Below are 18,949 nucleotides of genomic sequence, written 5' to 3'. Positions count from 1 at the left end.
ATTACTTTGCGACGTCTGGGGCCGCCAAGTCCGGCAAGGCGATTATCGCAGGTGTGTGTGAATGGTGGACTAGATTGGTAGGTGTTTAATATGTATCACGAAGTATGCTAATTGCGGGTATGGGGCGGAATGTTAAGTATAAGATGTGCAAATTGCCCCCGTTAGCAATGTTAAAGCCTCAGCTTTGCAATTGAGAAGTGCATTGGATTATATTCTGCTGAGGTCGGACAGGTAAACCTTTTTATATCTTATTCCTTTGGCTTTGGTCTTTTATATATACAGGCATACCATCTCAATCCTAAATAATAACCGTACACCACCCAAAATGCGCACCTTCACCCCCCTCCTCCTCCTCTCATCCGTCACCGCTCTCGTAGCCGTCCCCCGCCCCCCAATTTCAGATCCCCAGACCCTCGAATACTACGACTTCTACGACAAACGCTCCACCAATGTTACAGCCCGCGGCATAGGCACCTCCGCCGACATTTACATCTTCAACGACTGGTCCACTCCAATAACCTACCTCACCACGTCCAATTCCCGAATGTCAAAGTCACCACCTGGATCTGTTCCGCTCTCTACGTTCTCCGCTAGCTCGGGGTATGGGATTGAGGCTAGCGGGTGGATTCCGCTGCAATCCTCCTTCAAATTCTCCTTCTCCACACCATCGTCACAAAAAAGTGATGTAAAAGTCGATATTGGAATGACACCCTGGAAAACCGGATACTCACTGAATAGTGGAAAGGAATTTGAAACTGGTGTGTTATTGGCGCCGGCCAAGATATTGGAAAAAGGACGGGATTTTGATTTTTACTTTTTTAGCGGGCCGGGGGTTATGGGGCCGTTGATCAATAGTGTTTTGGACGCGAACCTTGGAGCGGTTTTTGCGGGGGTGAAAAAAAGTCCGAAGAAGGTGGCTCTGAATGGGGATATTGATATTACTTTCAAGGAATTCCTAAACCCTGCTGTTAGGTGTAGATACTCCTCTGTCACACCGAGTACAGCAGCGAATCTTTGGACGGTTAATGCGATACTCGATATTACCTCGGAAATCAAGATGAAAGTCCGTTACAAAAAGCTAAACCAAGACGCCGTTCTAAAACTAAAGAACCTATCGATCCTCATAACCGCAAATATGGATTTCAGCGACCTAACATCCGCCAACCTCGCTAATGTGGCGAATATAAAACTCAGCGTTACGAGGCTTCAGACGTCGATTGGGGAGATTGATGTCGATGGGGATATTCTGGTTGATATTGTGGGGGCTGTGTATCCGGTTTTTGCACCGGTGCTGAGGTTACCGTATAAACTGGCGTCGATTGTTAATATGAGTGAGAATAAGAACATCCTGGGGATGATTAATGTTGCTATCGAAAGTCTCGGCCTCCGACAAACCACGGCATCTACAAAACGCTGGTCTCCCTCTCTGCCAGCTATCAGCTTCACCGGTCTTTTCGAACGCTTCATATCCACCTTCTCCCCTCAAAAGAAGCGAGCAATCTCAAATATCTCAACCTGGATGTCGGATCCAAAGATTCAATCTCTCCCATTATCATCGCTCTACATCCCCGGCACCCACGACTCCCACGCCTACGCCTTCGACCACGTCCTCTCATCAATGAAGTACTCCGACATAGCATTTCTCTGGGATTTTGATTACTTCCTCCCCGCACCCTCAGATGGATCGTTCGATCCGTTGAGTACGACGCCAATACATTTGGGACCGGTGTTGGGACAATACACCATGAATTCCGTAGCTCATATTGCGAAGGCTCAGGGGAGTGATATATTGGCGCAACTTAACGGTGGGGTGAGGCATTTTGATCTGAGAATCTACTATGATGCTGTTGCGGATACGTTTTACTCTCAACATGGGTTACGGGCGAAAGCTACTTTGGTCGATATTTTGGGTCAGGTGCAGACGTTCTTGGAGGCGAATCCTTCGGCTGCGGAGTTAATAATCCTCGACATCTCGCATACAAATTTTAATCAGGACTTTACGTTGGAGGATGGGACGATTATTTCCGCCGTTGAAGTACAATTTAAGTTTATGGGAACGATAAGGCGGTTAGAGAATTGGGTGTACATCCCCATCAACTCCCGCGGCACCAAAAACTTCAACTTCCAAACCCTGAAAGACACTCCCCTCTGCCAAATCACGCAGGGCTCTAACAAAGTCCTCTTCATAAACCCCGACATCGTATTACCAGAGTTATCAGTAAACACGGACGGATGGATGTACGTCCCCTCATCTGGTGTTACGCCAAAGGGTGGATTGTATGAGATAAGTACAGCGGCTGCTTTAACGCCGGTTGAGATATTGAATAATGTATTGAATGGACTGTGTGGGAAGGGGGAGGAGGATTTGTTGAGGGTTAAGGCGGAAGGGGCTAATGGGAAATTAGTGGAGACTGTGAAGGAGGTGGAGCGGGAGAAGGGAACGAAGGTGCAGTTGGTTAGTGTTGATTGGTGGGGTGTGGAGGGGGCGGTGGAGGGGATTGTTGGTTTAAATCATAGTTAGTCTTTATTATAAGTGTATATACGTGGTATTTATTGGTAAAGCAGCCTCAGAATGTGAGAGCCTAATTGCTCCTTGATTGTTTTCTGAAGTTATTAGAATAGAGAATTTCCTTATTGGGAAGCGAATTTGGAGAAAGTTGATTGATTGATGTCTCGATGGATAGATACTAGTCTACACGAAAGTAGGTGGCCTCTATATCGGCGCCGTACAGAAATGGCATCATGTCGTATTGCGGTCACGTGTTACCGATCACGTTGCAGTGGTGATGCAACACAGGTGTTTCGAACAAAAGTGTTGGAAAATTCGACAGCCCAATATAGTCACGTGATGCTGCCATGGTGGATTCCCAATCGGGCATTTGGCGACAACACGTTCTCTCATCCGTTCGCTTCGCGATCTCAACGTCAGCTTCATCTAACTATCACCATCATCTCCCACTAACATTACCATCACCATCCCTAACCTCGACTTCACCTTTAACCTCATCTACAGCTAGTGGAAGGGAGATACAAGCATGATACTATAAGACGACGAAATGTTCCAATTTATCCCCCTGCTGGGCGCCCAGTCCACCTCACGCGCCTCGGCCTCCCTCCTACTCCTCGACAATGGCATCAAAATACTCGTCGACTGCGGTTGGTCCGAACCATTCAACGTCGATGACCTCTCTCAAATCGAAAAGTACCTTCCTCTTTCGTATACTATATCTATCTCTTACTAATTGATGAATTGTGTAGACACGCACCAACCATCTCCCTCATCTTGTTAACACACCCAACCCTCTCTCACATCGGCTCCTACGCCCACTGCTGCACCCACATTCCCCACTTTTCCCGCATCCCCGTTTATTGCACCTACCCCGTCGCCAACCTCGGTCGCTCCCTCCTGCAAGATGCATACCTCTCTACCCCTCTAATAACTTCCACCTACCCCCCCACCTCCGATCTTTCTCCTCTAGTCCTCCGCACCCCGCCATCATCAGACGATATCGACCGCTACTTCGATGCATTTAATTCGTTGAAGTATTCACAGCCGTACACATTCCCTTCGCCGCCGTTGGCGGGACTTACGATTACGGCTTATAGAGCTGGTCATACGCTCGGTGGGACGATATGGAGGATTCAGCATTCGCATTCCTCTGAAAATATACTCTATGCAATATCGTGGAATCATCTTCGCGATGCGCATTTATCGTCTGCATCATTCCTTCCTGGTCCTACTGGAGTATCCGAAGAATTTTTGAATCCAACAGCATTAATCTGTTCCCCCTATAACTGTCTCCCCGGTCAAATCTCCACGCCTCGGAAAAAACGAGACGACCTCCTCCTCTCCGCCATCCGAAAAGCCGCGTTCGCAGGTGGAACGGTATTAATCCCCACCGACTCCGCCGCCAGAATTCTAGAACTAGCGTACCTACTCGAACACGACTTCCGTTCCAAATCCTCAAACTGGGCTTCCTCGGGCGCTACTATATCCCTCGCCGTCAGAACAGCAGGACGAACATTCCGCTACGTCCGCGCATTACTAGAATGGATGGACGAAAGCATGGTAAAAGAATTCGAATCAGTAACCCACAACAATAACCCCTCCTCGTCCCGTCGAAAACCCAAGACCTCAGCCTCGGGAGACAAAGAAGACGATAAGCTCTACGGACCCTTCGATTTCCGCCATCTAAAACTAGTAGAACATAAACACCAACTCACCAAGATCCTCTCCCGAAAAGGCGGCAAAGTAGTAATCACAAGCGATAAATCACTAGAATGGGGTTTCTCAACCGAAGTCGTAAAATCCATCGCCGGCGACGAACGAAACCTAATAGTCCTCACCGAACGCGGCTCAGAAGGCACAGCAGGCGGCTACCTCTACAAAAAATGGCGAGAACTCTGTTTATCAACCTCATCCAAAAAGGAAGAAACACCCGACGCCACAATAATGGGACAAGTTGTCAAACTCGATAACGTCCTCCTCGACATGAACGTCGGCCTCAAAATCCCCCTAAACCAATCCGAACTCCACACCCACAACGAATACCTCAAACTCCTCTCCGCCGACACCAAAGACCCCGATCTCTCCCTCTCCCTCCTCGAACCCTCCGACACTATCACCGCCGCTAATGTAGCCGCAGACGACGACGATATCGCTAACGTCAGCTCCTCGAGCGACGAAGAAGATGAAGACGAAGACTCCACCCTCCAAGGAAAATCCCTCTCTACAGGCCTACAAACCCGAAAAGCCCTTGGCGCAGGCGGAGGAATAATAGATGAAGGCGTTAACGTCCTTCTAAAAAACAAAGGAATCCACGACTGGGACGTCCGTCACGCAAAAGGTCGAAACCGAATGTTCCCCTTTTCCGTCCAACGGCGAAAATTCGATGACTACGGAGAAGTCGTCCGAGTCGAGGATTTCATTCGCGCGGAAGAAGACGTTGTGCCCGTTACTGGCGTTAAAGGCGAAAAAATCGAGTTTTTGGGAGGAAGAAGTGGCGGCGTCGTACTCCCCGGTGGCGACGAAGAAGGCGGAATAGGGAGGAAACGAAAGTGGGATAAAGTCTCTACTACGACTAATAAACGCGGAGGAAACACCCATGCGTCAAAGAAATTAAAACAAGGACGTAAAGGACGAGAAAGGAGTCTTAGTATCGAATCCTCTGACGGGGCTATTTCAGAAAGCGATGAGAGCGACGAGTATGAACCCGAGGACGTCACGAATACTAATACGACGGGAATATGTAAATTGGTCATCAACACTACAACAGTAATGTTGAAAAACAATTTGGTCTTCGTTGACTACTCGGGCCTCAGTGACGGGCGAAGTCTGCGAATGCTACTCCCACAACTCAAGCCGAAAAAAGTGGTACTAGTCGGCGGAACGGTACAAGAAACAGAAATTTTAGGGAAAGAAGTTGAAGGGATGATGGAGAAGGAACGAAGGAAGTTAGGAATCGATGATGAGGAAGACGAGAGGGAGAAAGAGGTGTTTATGCCGAAGGTGGGGAGGTTGTGAATGTGGGAGGGGAAACGGAGGTGTGGAGTTTGAAGTTAAGCGACGGATTGGTCAAGATGTTGAAATGGCAGAGTGTGGGTGGGTTGGGGGTTGTTCATGTCGTCGGCCGCATCGTTCTCGATACCTCCACAAGAGACATCAAGTCAGAGTCTATCAAAGACGAAGACACTCCCATGACAGAACAATCAGAGCCCCAAAAACCTGCCCAACTCCTACTAGACATCCTCCCCTCCACCACCACCTCCACCCAAAAGTCAACAAAGCCAATCCACGTAGGGGATATAAAACTTCCGGAATTGAGAAAGGTATTATTGGAAGCGGGACATACGGCTGAACTTACTGGTGAGGGACGGTTATTGTGTGATGGGGTGGTTAGTGTGGTTAAGGAAGGGGTGGGGAGGGTTACTATTGAGGATGTGGGGGGAGTGGGGGGTTGTTGAGTGGGAGGGGGAAGGGAGGGGGAGGTTTTGGGAGGTTAGGAGGTTGGTTTATGAGGGGTTGGCGAGGGTTGCTGGGGGGTGATATTTTCTATTAGTATCTATCTATCAATATATCATATCTATACTTAGGTAGCTACATGAGATGGAAAGGAAGATGGGTGCGAGAAATGTTGGTAACTAATGGAATATTAAGCTTGATGGATTTGATAGAACGAGTGAATGATACCTAATAGAATGGCTTTATGATCAAAGTCGGGTTTTATAGAGTTAAACTGTAAATGGATACAAAAATGCCTATATAATATTAAACTGGCTATTAACGTTAATCAACTATAAAACATGTCTATGGTTCTACGCCGGAACTATATGTCGACTTGCTATAGCTCTAGCTCTCTATCTAGTTGAGCCGGCTGGGGCGCGCAACGAGAAATGTACGGCAATTGCAATTAAAGATGGAAAACGTTAATGAATGGCTGCAGGCGGATTTTTTTGTGTGGGTTCACGATCGATACAAACTGGGCCTTTTTTTTTTTTTTTTTGAAATGTTAGAGAATTGAGTATTTCGTTTCGATTCACTTTCGTGCTCGTCTTCACCTTGGTTTTCCTTTTTATAGGTTGGCGAGCGACCTGCATAATGCGGTGTCAAGCAGAGGGGGGAAGGTCTCGTTTCAGATTGGACATGATACAGAACACCGTCGAACAACGGAGTTTGTAAGACTAGGCTATGAATAGTAAGGTATATTTCCTAAAGTAGATTAGCCTTTGTATGGAGTAGCTAAATTGAGGGTGTTTGGTGCACCTGGCAGAGCACATGGTTAAACAGCAGCTGCGCCATGATTTTGAAATTTCTGTGCGGCGTTCTTGTCGTGTTATATAAAAGCAATTGGCAGAGGAAGATTTAAGCCACCGTAAAGGTTTATTTGTAATTTGGAAGGAATGAAACGGACTACCCACTGTAGTACTAACTTGCAATGCAAGCCTTAGAAGTTGAAGGATTCAAGTCAGTACCTGCATACAATACACTAACCAGTAACTGTACTCACCTTTTAACGCCAATGAAACTGCCACGACCAAAGAAGTCTAAGGCACTCTTCTAGAATAAATTTGTATATAATCTCCTATATACCCCAACAGTAGTATGTGATGTCCAAAGTCTTCAGGACTTCACCTCACCACGATCTTTATTAAATTCCAACGAAAACAACTCTCAGGTAGAGTTTGTGTATAGTGCTTTTGTCTTTCAATTATCGTCACTCTAATTTTATTATTCCATCGCAGTGCGATTTATACAATTACTTTTTTATATATTTTAACCCAAAGCCTTCTATAAACCATCATCATGAAATCCCTAACCCTCTTCACAACCTCCCTCCTCCTCACCACCACCCTCTCCGCCCCCACAACCCCCTCCCCACAAACCCCCTCCCAATCCGAAGACGAATACATCGTCCTCCTAACCGCCTCAAACAAAGACCCCTGGCCCATAATCTTCTCTTCAATGGGTTATAACCGTACAACCCGTCACCTGGCCACTCACAACTCCTACGGCGTCCACGCCCTCGGCGCCACATTCTCCACCGCGCACGGTGTAAACATCCAAACCTTCGGTGGTGATAACTTCCGCGGCTTCACGATGAAAATGCCTCGAACACATAGTATTAACATCGCGGGTATGGAAGGTGTAGCGGTTGTGGAGAAGAATCATAGGAGGAGTAAGCAGATGCCGCCAAAGTCTTTAACGCATTCTGTACGTAATATCGTACATTCTCCGCAAAATAATGTATATCGTCGATATCTCCACCGTCGACAGACACCCACGAATTCAACGGCGGGGTTTACAACAGAGTTAATACAACAATCAACCGCACCCTGGAATCTCCAACGTATATCCTCGCAACCGCCTATACCGGCGGATGGTCGGAATATCACCGAATTAACGTATAAACACCGGTTTGACCGGGTCGCGGGGACAGGTGTGGATATTTACATAGTTGACTCCGGTATAAACACCAACCACACGGACTTCAACGGCCGTGCCAAAATCCTGTTTTCGGCGTTTAATGACGCGGGGGATGATAAAGATGGACATGGAACTCATGTTGCGGGGACGGCGGGGAGTTTACATTATGGCGTTGCAAAGAATTCGAATATTTGGGGGGTTAAGGTACTTGATGATAATGGTGGGGGGAGTGATGTCGGTATTGCGGGGGGATTGATGCGGTTTTAACGGCTCATAATAAAAGAAAGAATGAAGCGGACTTTGCGGGGTCGGTCATAAACATGTCACTTGGAGCTCCAGAAACTTCACAAACCATCTTCACAGCTATTCAACGCGCTGTTGAAGCGGGTATACACTTCACTATCGCCCCAGGAAACGATAACAAAGATTCCTGCACTGACTTCCCCGCCGGATTCGTCACAAATCTCCCGTCGTTGATAACAGTAGGGGCAACGGATATTGATGATAACCGCGCTGATTTTTCAGATTTTGGGAAGTGCGTGGATGTTCATGCTCCGGGCGTTATGATTGTTAGTACTACTAATGATGGGAATATTGGGGATAAAGATGGGACTTCGATGGCTACTCCCACGGTTGCGGGGGCGGTGGCGGATTTGTTGGCGCAGAATGAACAGTTTAAGTTGGATCCCATGGGGATGAAGAAGTTTTTGTTGGAGAGGGCGTTGAAGGGGGTTATTAAGTTGAAGACGGGGGATAAGGCAAGCGATGGGGGGACGGAGAGGGTATTGTTGAATACGGGGGTTGGGGGGCGCCACAATAGATTGTTTTGATTTTGTATAAGTAAATGGATGATATCGGTGTAGATTAAGTAGTTGGGGTATAGATCGAGTTCCTTGAAATGTAATGTTGCGTTGACAGGGCTAGGATATCATGAGAAGTTTCGGAATTTAATACCGTCGGTATAAGCAGAGAACAGTTCCATCGACAAGCGTAGGGATCGAGGAGTAGCAAATATTCCCCTTAATACCTAGCTAGTTAAGTTAGAAGTCAGGGGATCAAGAGACTTGGTATTCAAGATTTTATCCTCACGTCCTACTAGCTTTACGTTATGCGGGGGTCAAGCTAGATATTAGTACTTCCCGAGTTAACTTTTGACAAAGCAAGAGAAAATACAACAATCTTACCAACTATCACGGTTATCTTGAAAATTCAATAATATGACGGGTTATAGGGGTCACTTAGTCCGTGCTTCTTCCCTTTCTATGCGGGATGCCGCGTAATACCACAGCAAGGGTAGATTTAATTCGTTATAACGTTAACTATATTAATTATTGAGGTGCCGTATCTTATTCGTTTACATATACCCCACAATCTAGCTTAACTAGATGGCTTTCAAAGTTCTGTTCACACCACTTGCACTTGAACATCGATATTTAGCGGCATATTCCCAGACGCTATGAATTCAGGCAGCCTAAGGAGCTGCAAGCCACATGACCTGACAAAAAAGCCTAGAGCCAGTTCATGAATCGCATTTCTCCGACTCTCCGCTTTTTTTGACTATTTTCATGGCGTTGCATGGTGTTGCATTTCTTAGGAGGTAAGGCGAATGTTACAGTATCGTTCAGCCTTTGGACGCCTCGAAAAAAAAAGCTCCACCGAGGCAGATGCTTGAACATGCTTCAGAACAACTCCAAGACGCTTAAAAAGACTAGCTAAAATGGATGATAGGATAAACTCCATATCCCATGAACACATTCCCAACCTCCCCGACATGATTTGTGGGGCTTTATTAAGGTTCTTCTAGAAGCCTTCCTTCTTCCAAAATCTGACACGGATAAATATCCTTGTTTTTTACATGGTTGAAGGAAATTTACTCCACAACTTAAGCAATCCTTGTCCGCATCGGCACTCCGGGTGTGGATGCAGGTGTTTTAGTTCGGTTTCCCTGGTACTAATCCTAGTATGGAGTTACGGGCCTTTGTGCCGACAGCCCAATCCGAGATCATGACATCGTTACCAAACCCCGGATTTTGGAGGAGGGTGCCTGGTGCTTGGTCTCTTGCATGGGTATATCTCGTCGATACGAATACTAAACAGGGTGACGCGTGGTTCTCGGACAAACTATTTTCATATCATCAGGTAAAGTAAATAGAAGATCCTTACGATGTTGAGGTTATATGGGGGTATCTGTGGTATATTAGGTATTTAGCGATCGGCAGGAGTACCTCCGATACCGATGGCGGCTATAGAGAAAATACTTCGTATAGATTGAGGATCGCATTGGCGTTTGCATTGGCATTTTCTGTTTTTAAAAAGTTTGGGGTATGTAGTAAACATCCTCAGCGTCAAATGCATATATAAGTCCACGCGAACGACGGAAGGTTCTTGTTTCTTTCCTTCCGAGATCATCAGTTCCTTCCAGAATTGTTCTATACATACTCTCCTTTAGACGTCATACGGTCATTTAACGATGGCACCCGCAATCCCAACTATCATCTGCTCCCTCCTCCTCGGCCTCGCGTCCGCCCAAGGACTTGCCGGAAAAACCAAGGAGAAGCATCCAAAGCTCGAAACTTACAAGTGTACCAAAAAGGGCGGTTGCAAGAAACAAACCAACTACGTCGTCCTCGACTCAGCCACTCATCCAATCTACCAAAAGGCAAACCCAAGACTTGGATGCGGTGACTGGGGTAACGCGCCCAATGCCACTGTATGCCCTAACGAGAAGGAATGCGCTAAGAACTGCTTGATCGATGGTATCAGCGACTACTCCAAGTATGGTGTTACTACTTCTGGTGATAACCTTTATTTGGATATGTTGAAGGACAGCGATGGGAGTGTTCTCAGTCCTAGAGTTTATCTTTTGGCTTCGGATAAGCATAAGTATGAGATGCTCAAGTTGACGGGACAGGAGTTTTCATTCGATGTTGATGTTTCGAAGCTGCCATGTGGTATGAATGGTGCTCTGTATCTTTCTGAGATGCACAAGTATGGTGGAAACAACTATTTGAATAAGGCTGGTGCTGAGCTCGGTGCCGGTTATTGCGACGCTCAGTGCTATACCTTCCCATTCATTGATGGTGTCGTAAGTTCTCTTTTTCCCCACAAAATCTTTTAAAGAATGGATACTAATAGATCTTCCAGGGAAACATCGAAGGAAAGGGTGCCTGCTGCCCAGAAATGGACATCTGGGAAGCCAACCGCATGGCCCAACAATACGCCCCCCACCCCTGCAACATCACCGGTCCCTACAAATGCACCGGCGAAGAGTGCGGCTGGTCCGGCGTCTGTGACGAATGGGGTTGCGGTCAAAACACCTACCTCAACGGCGACCCCAAATTCTACGGCCCTGGCCCATCCTACACCCTTAACACTCTCAAACCCTTCACCGTCGTCACCCAATTCAAATCCAACAAGCGCAACAAGCTCGTCTCTTACCATCGTTTCTACATCCAGAATAATAAGAGAATTGACCCTCCTAATGCTACTCAGGAGCACTTGCCGGCTGTTAATCATATGGATGATGCTTATTGCGCTACTACCGGTGGTGCGGAGAGGTACCTTGATTTGGGTGCCACCGAGGAGATGGGTGATGCTCTTACCCGTGGTATGGTCCTTGCTATGTCTATTTGGTGGGATGAGGGTGGTCATATGCAGTGGTTGGATGGTGGTAACTCCGGTCCTTGCAATCCTGAGGAAGGTGCCCCGGCCGTTATTAGGGCCAACCAGTTTGATACCAACGTTAGGTTCAGCAAGATCAAGTGGGGTGATATTGGATCCACTAACCCTAGGTTCTGTTAGAGGATTTTAGGGAGGTGTCTATCTTAGTCTAGAAAAGCATTGTATATTATAGTAGACGGATAGAGTTTAGGGGTTCTGTACTATAGTTACTAGAGGCAGTAACCTTTTTGTATATAAACTTTCGATTTGATATAATTGAACCTAGACTTTGGTTAGTTCAGTATGATTTTACTAATATTACGATACGACCACTGCTGTGACTAAGTGTCACAATTGTTATGGTTACTTTCGATTCCCGCAACTTTCCGCCCGACTTTTTTGCTTCGGCAGATTTACGGGCGTCTACGATTTAACGATTGATAAGACCCAAAAACCAAGTTATTTTATTTCCTTTGCGTGAAGCGTAAACTTAAATAGATAGCTTTACAATTAGTAGTAATTTTTGTTCTAAACTTCTTTATTTTTAAGCAGTAGTCGTCGTTCTCAACGTGCGTATTTTTGAATATACCCCAGTCTCGGATCTGGGAGTATATTTGTTGAAACTCAAATCGGCCTAACTCCGCCAATTGATTGCAGCAAAATTCCAAGGAGTTATCCCTCACATGACGTCGCAGTTTCCTTTCGGTGGTAAATTCTCTGGACCCTTCAGACGAAGTTCTGCCAAGGGACCGCATGGATGACAACTTCCATGACGAACCTCCGCCACCAGAAATATTGTCACTTGGCGCCTTCTTCTTTTTCTCTTTGTTGAGTCCGAAGTTAATCTCCATTCCACTAGTACAGGGGACGACTTCCATTTCACATTCTCGTGGTACCGGTCCGTCTGCAGTTTCAACACGCTCGTGGCTCATAACGACCTTTCTACGTTTCTTCATGACCAGCTTATCGCGCTCGGTATCTTTAGCTCCATGCTTACATTTGATACAGCCTTCTGGGATTGTATACTCCTTTTTCAAAAAGGATACGCACTTCTTGGGAGTCGGGCATCCGTTGGGGATGTCAACGACCTTGTGGCCACAGGAGAACCAGCCCGAGTGAGTCTTACACATTGTTGATGTTTTGGGTAGAATTAGGGTTTTGTTAGATGGCAATGGGTATATAACGCTGTCGTTGGCCTGTTAGATTAGGGTTTGATGGAGATGGAATGGAGTGGAGCCTACGATGGAGTCAGTAGTATTGTTTTATAGATGGGAGTTATATGGTGGATGGAGTTGATGGGTGGTATGGAGGATGGTGTGATGAAGAGGAGAGAGGATTGTGGATGCTAGGTGGTGAAATATTTTATAGTTTGATCTCGGCAGGTGAATATCAATGTCGAGTCATAGGATGGTCTACAAAATTTTCTTTTGTTCGATCTAGTTTTGGGGTTCAATTGTTTGAAGCTCTGCGGAAAAACACAAGACACTCGAAATGATTCTGGGAATCTTAGATAATCACAATGGTCAGTGTAGATTATGTCCTTGGAAGAATGAAATTAATATTTTGATTTTGTATATATAGCCTCGCTTGTTAATTCCTCGAGAGATACCTTAGTCGTGTATGTACATAGGCTATTTACACATTAGGAAGCCAATACGACATTCGCGACGCGACGTCCGAAGAGAGGTACAGTGGGTACACAGGACTATGGGATCCCAAAGAAGGCAAGCAAACGACTTTCCCAAAACGGAGTCAAATGATCAACTCCAGCAATAAGGTACCCAACAAGCTTATTCCCAGTGCCATAAATACTTTGTGTATACCCCTGTCCCGGCGTATTTAGATTCGTAGCTGTCAAACTAAGCCCAAGAACATTACTCCACTGCTTCAACTGCTCCTGATAATTCTGAGGATTGATAATAGTATCCGCCCCACCATTAGTAATCTGAAGTCGCGGACGACGACCAGTATACACTCCAGGATATGCATTCCTCGCAAAATCACCCCACTCCTGCGGAGTCTTAACAATCCCACCACTCGCACAGGTATTATTAGCCGTAGGCTGGAATTGAGTGGAAGCACCAGCTCCAGCAAAACAACCAGCAGGAGTCCCGCCATACGCCGCGCCAGCTTCAAAGAGGTCTGGATAAGTAGCCGCAAGGTTGTTCACCATACTTCCACCGGAGGACCATCCGAAAGCATAAACACGGTTTGGATCTCCGTTGTAGGTTGAAAGGGCGTATTGAACCTGTTGGGCAAGACTTTGGGTATCTCCGCCGCCATTGCGGGTGAGGCTTTGGGGACTGTGGTTGTCCCAGCAGTAACCGTTGCTTGAGGGGAAGATTAGGATGTAACCGTACTGGTTGGCCCAGTAGGGGAGGCTGGTTACACCGTAGAATTGTTGCCCGCTGCCTCCGCATTGGTGAAGCTGGAAGAAATATATATCGTTAGTAAGGTATACTTTCCAATTTTTGATATAGTATACATAGTACGAGGTTTGATAGAACAGCTGAGTACTTACAGCGAGGATAATTGCAGGTTTAGCGGGCAATGTATCTGGAACGTAGATATTCATTTGGATTCCTGCAGGATTTGATCCCCATCCAGTGACAGTGGTCAGGGACGCCCCACGAGCAGTCACGCTGAGCCCAACTAGGATAATCCCATGAAGAGTAGATAGTTGCATTTTAAAATGTATATTGGTTGATATATTTTCTCAATCTATGTATTTAGAGATGATATATATTAGTGGGTAAAATAACTAATAACTAATAACGATAGGGATTCTGATGAAGTATCCTACTTCTCCAACTAGTATTCAGGAAAGTCGGTATTGACATCGGACATTTTGCCGCTTTTATATACAAAAGATTCATGGACTATATCACCCCAAGAGTTCCTCTCAGTAGACAATCGATATCATGTCATTATGATAAATTCTCCCATTCGCTTTATACCAAGATATATACTCGTCATCTTAATCCAATATGCAAGTTTTGACAGTAGGAATCATTAATAATTATTATCAAAGCAACTTTTATATTGTTTAGTAAACCATATTAGTCCCACAAGTTCGGGTTTTATACAAGGGCATATCCGAAAAGATGAGTGTATGTTGCAGGGGAGACGCCTTTTATTCACACAACATGGGATTTTTATGCAGCGATCGATCGCGGTTCGCGAAGGTGGCGTAACGTACGCAATTCAATTTATCCCTTGACTGACTGGCCATAGGGTTGTTCGACGGTTAGCCGTTAGGATTGACATTGAGAGTTAGTCAGCCGAGCTTTATTGAATTTCTTAAGTTTGGTTCCCGTTAACTTGGCGGTATAGACAAAAGTCTGACGCAATAGCCCCTAAACGAGCTACGGTGCCGCCGTTTGAATTTCAACAAAGTTGTAAAATATATATGTCCCGTGGTATCTCATATCCACTACCTAGCCACAAAGTTTACCGAGTTCTCTTATAGGGACCGGGAACGTTTTACGTGCTCCGTCGGTTAGTATTTCGGGGTTGCTCGTTGTTGCAATGAATAATCGACGGGATACATGAGCAGTTCCCGTTTAGGCTAAAAAATGAGATGGAAATGTCGCTCAAAATGCAGGGATGTCAATGAAGGTGTATGTCTACATGTAGATCCGAAAGAAATATAATATAGTCGGGCAACATTCGAGAGATTAGCCAGAAAGCTTATAAAATGGAGTGTCCGCTGTGAGGGTAGACATATTACTTTTAAAAAGCTGTCTCGCATCGTCAGATACAGATTTCCCCGCCAATATGCTAATTGCTGAAGCAAATCTGTAGTGTGCAGATGTCATCATTACAGAGCAAACAAAAGGGACCAACTGGGAACTCTATGGTTCCGCCACGCAGCACACAATATATAAACTTAATATACATGTCGCCAATCGCTCCCGTAAATCTAAATAAATAGAGTGTACTTTAACGTTCGGCTCACAGATATATCTGATGTTAATCAGAAATTTTGAAGGGCCATGCATAGCGTTAATTTGGACTCAACACGGTCTCAGAATTCTCCCTGGCCTATTTGTAAGTTTTGAAACTGCGTTCAGGCAGTCGTGCACCAAGCTAGTCTGATGCAATTGGCAACAGTAGATGGGTAACTGGATCTGGACACCACCACCACCGGCTTCAACGTCAGTTTCTATAAATTTCACTACACGCTATTTCCACCACCACCACCACCACCACCAACCACCACCACAAACGTTCCATAAAATTCTCTAGACGCTCTCGTCTATTCCCTACGGTATTAATTCAAAGTCACATGATACTTTTGAGCTTCAAAATAGCCAAAAAAAAAAAAAAAAAGAAAAAAAAAAAAAACACGAAAGATATTTTGAGGTATGAAATAGAGGTTTTAGATATCACAGAATTTCATGAATATGGAAGATAATTTAATTTTGAAAATGGGAATGAAAGACGGGATATTGTGCAAGACCATAAAGAAGGAATTTGTGGGTGATAAAATGTGGTAAATACCATTGTAAGAAGGTAACAAAATAGGTAGATCGCGATATCGTTTGACTAGTAAACACATATTGGAAATTAAAATATACGAGGTCTCCACAAAACCTGAAACATCGTTTATAACTTTAGGAATGTTTTGACGGACTTCCAACCCAAAGTTGGTAGACTAAATAAACTCTACTAGAATACTCGCTCCTCGCCTTCCACTCACTTAAATTTAAACTAGGATCATGGCTTCAACCGCGGGAAACATACACTTAGCATTCTCAAGCCTAGGATTAGCATGCTGTTACAATTGATGTTGTTGTGAGAATCCAGGTTTTCATCAGACTGTTCAGCCACTTCTAAGGTTGATATTGCAGCTTGTTACATAAATACGATGTCACAAAATTAGGAGTATCATTTTTCCGTACAGGATTCCTCGGTCGAGAATGCCAAGGGCGTATAGAAAACTATGTGGCCGCACGACCGAAAGCGAGATATCGAAGGACCCATGGCATCGCCATAGCAGAAGCATTCTATCAATTCTGTTGATATCATGTCTTCGAATTAACCACTTCAATTGATCGAACAATAAGCAACTTACCAGCCTCGAGGACGAATTGAACTTGCTCGGTTGTAAGAATTTGGCGGCGTCTAGCCTCGAGATCAAGAATTTGGTTGACTTGCCCGCTAAAAGAATCGGGTATAGAGTCGACTGTTTCATCCGCACGTTAGACCTACTGCCTTGAACATAGAAATATCACCCCCTCAGTCTCAGTCAAAAAGATTGTCTACAAATACGGGGCTTCCCGTCGTCACTAATGGATTTTCTCATCAGCATTCTCCAAGCTGCTCAGTCAATCGCTCCAGCCCTCGCAAAGATTTACTACGCAGGCATTGCTGAAAGTAGTGGCAAATTCGGTGTTTAGAACGGCAATGGCGTTGGCAGAGGTATGTATTAGTCTCATGACCAACAGTTTTTATCTCAATATCTATAGATACCTGGGCATGGGGAGTTGATGTTTGCATTCTATAAGGTCTTCCTGGAAGGTTTGGATCTGACTATGTTTTCATAAAAAGACCGCCGTCGATGTCATGATCAAGGATGATAAGATCAACCTCTTTCATATCACATTCTTGTTAGAGCGTATGTGCCCGCCATCAACTGGTCTCGAAAAGATCTTCAATGAGACAGTAGGTGCCCGTTCAGATAAGGGAATACATAGAAGTGTACTGATAGTTCCTGCTTAAGTACTTCGACCTCTTTTACGATGCTGTTCAATACGCCACACTTCGGAAGAGGCGATACATTCTTCTCAGCCCCCCATAACTACATGTGCTACAACGATCCCTTCGGCCAACCTTACTCGGTCTGTATAATCGGCGATGTGAGTGACCCCAACGACGCCACTACTGAGGATTTCAAGATTTTCCTTACGGAACTTGCGAAGCGCTTCCGTCACAATACCCGTGTTATCTTTGGTATCATGAACGAACCCCATGACATGCCGACCTCGTTGGTCTTCAAGAATAACCAAGCCGCCATCGATGGCATTCGTTCTACTAGTGCCAAGCAAATGATTTTGGCCCCCGCTAATACTTGGTCTGGCGGCCATGCCTTCACCGCTGGAAACGGTAATGAACCTTCGTCCGATCACCTACATTTGATGAAGGGCCCAGTTAATAACATTGCCATTGAAATTCACGAATACCTCGATGACACCTACAGCGGTAGCGGAGCCAATTGTATCCAGCCAGTTACCCGACTCGATGGGGTTACAAACTAGCTCAAGCAACACGGGCTGAAGGTTATTATCACTGAGTTCGGAAGCGGCGTTAACCCAGGTGTATTTATCAAATCCCGGACGTTCTCGATTCAAGTGAAGTTTTGGATTTACACCTCTATTGAAAACAGTGTGCCCAAGCTCTTAAGGATTACATCAACTACCTTGAAGAAAAGGAAGTTTAGATCGGGTGAACTGCATGGGCTGCTCGCCCACTTTGAGGATACTAGTCTCCTTGCTACCAAAGTGGCCAGGCCTTAGGCAGCTTTGAACCTGGAAGTCGGGCTAGAGATGGAGATCCAGGGTAGGTAAAGTACAACAGAAGATATGATAGAGAGTAGAACTAACAGATCCGGCTATAGGTTGTACGACCTTCTTTGGGTTCCCGTCCTCCGCCACTTGTTCCGAAGAACTTGGGAACCCATGGAATATCCAGCGTTAACGGAACAACCGATTAGAGTACATAATCTGTTTAATGAGGAGTCAGCGAGGTGCGAGGGCTACTTCGTCTTCTTAGGAGAGTCGCACCCAACACTGTCTACATCAACATCTAAAATGCGCCAAACAGACCACCCGCTCTACAAAATCAAGAGTAGGAACTGAGTGTAAACTAGTTTATCTTTCCATTCCATATAACATTTAAAAAACCTTGTGAAATAACATTTTTATATACATTTCGGTAGAGCCGGTTCCAAATTATAACAAACCCAGTACAAAAACAAGAACAAAGTGTCTAAACGGCAGTCTCGCGGTAACATTAACATTTCACCGATAGAATCATATATTGGGAGTAACCTTTTGCCCCGTTATGCCTAACTCTCGAGATACTAAGCCCCCCAAACACCGGCGAGAAGTGGTTATCAAAGTTAGGGGTCTCCGCAAAAGGGGACTCAATAAAGAAAAAAAAGCGAAATTTTTTTTTTTTGCACGGTAGGCCAGGAAGTTGAATCCAGGTCCCAGCTCTGAGAGTGTAATTACCCCCCCTCTCTCCCTTCGAACTCAAAAACAGTGTGGTGGGGCGGTTGTGAACAACGATAAGCTACCGATGCTTAACATATGTCAATATGAACGTATATATACCCCTCCCCAGATTCTGGGGACTGGTGCA

General features: G+C 45.4%; 6 protein-coding genes across 6 annotated transcripts; 5 read left to right on the top strand and 1 right to left on the bottom strand.

The window, feature by feature from the left end:
- Positions 1-325: 325 nt before the first annotated feature.
- Positions 326-2,521, top strand: DFL_000446 (uncharacterized protein; the record flags this gene model as incomplete). Its single annotated transcript, XM_067633557.1, has 1 exon — positions 326-2,521. The coding sequence occupies one exon, from the start codon at positions 326-328 to the stop codon at positions 2,519-2,521; it is 2,196 nt and encodes a 731-aa protein (XP_067494982.1).
- A 535-nt stretch (positions 2,522-3,056) lies between these two features.
- On the top strand, positions 3,057-5,964 carry DFL_000445 (uncharacterized protein; the record flags this gene model as incomplete). Its single annotated transcript, XM_067633546.1, has 3 exons — positions 3,057-3,202; positions 3,259-5,509; positions 5,560-5,964. 3 exons carry the CDS (start codon positions 3,057-3,059, stop codon positions 5,962-5,964), a joined length of 2,802 nt encoding a protein of 933 aa, XP_067494981.1.
- Positions 5,965-7,303: 1,339 nt separating this feature from the next.
- DFL_000444 (uncharacterized protein) lies at positions 7,304-8,754 on the top strand (the record flags this gene model as incomplete). The annotated part of the gene is made up of 3 exons (XM_067633535.1): positions 7,304-7,711; positions 7,775-8,128; positions 8,212-8,754. 3 exons carry the CDS (start codon positions 7,304-7,306, stop codon positions 8,752-8,754), a joined length of 1,305 nt encoding a protein of 434 aa, XP_067494980.1.
- Positions 8,755-10,394: 1,640 nt separating this feature from the next.
- DFL_000443 (uncharacterized protein) lies at positions 10,395-11,725 on the top strand (the record flags this gene model as incomplete). The annotated part of the gene is made up of 2 exons (XM_067633523.1): positions 10,395-11,009; positions 11,069-11,725. The coding sequence occupies 2 exons, from the start codon at positions 10,395-10,397 to the stop codon at positions 11,723-11,725; spliced, it is 1,272 nt and encodes a 423-aa protein (XP_067494979.1).
- Positions 11,726-13,289: 1,564 nt separating this feature from the next.
- Positions 13,290-14,270, bottom strand: DFL_000442 (uncharacterized protein; the record flags this gene model as incomplete). The annotated part of the gene is made up of 2 exons (XM_067633511.1): positions 13,290-14,012; positions 14,106-14,270. The coding sequence occupies 2 exons, from the start codon at positions 14,268-14,270 to the stop codon at positions 13,290-13,292; spliced, it is 888 nt and encodes a 295-aa protein (XP_067494978.1).
- Positions 14,271-17,328: 3,058 nt separating this feature from the next.
- On the top strand, positions 17,329-17,844 carry DFL_000441 (uncharacterized protein; the record flags this gene model as incomplete). Its single annotated transcript, XM_067633499.1, has 1 exon — positions 17,329-17,844. The coding sequence occupies one exon, from the start codon at positions 17,329-17,331 to the stop codon at positions 17,842-17,844; it is 516 nt and encodes a 171-aa protein (XP_067494977.1).
- Between the last annotated feature and the right edge of the window lie 1,105 nt (positions 17,845-18,949).

Source organism: Arthrobotrys flagrans (genome assembly GCF_004000055.1).
Source record: "Arthrobotrys flagrans strain CBS H-5679 chromosome Unknown unitig_15, whole genome shotgun sequence".
Classification (NCBI taxonomy): Eukaryota; Fungi; Ascomycota; class Orbiliomycetes; order Orbiliales; family Orbiliaceae; genus Arthrobotrys; species Arthrobotrys flagrans.
The sequence above is the reverse complement of the archived record's forward strand: the minus strand, read 5'-3'. Positions and strand labels throughout refer to the sequence as shown.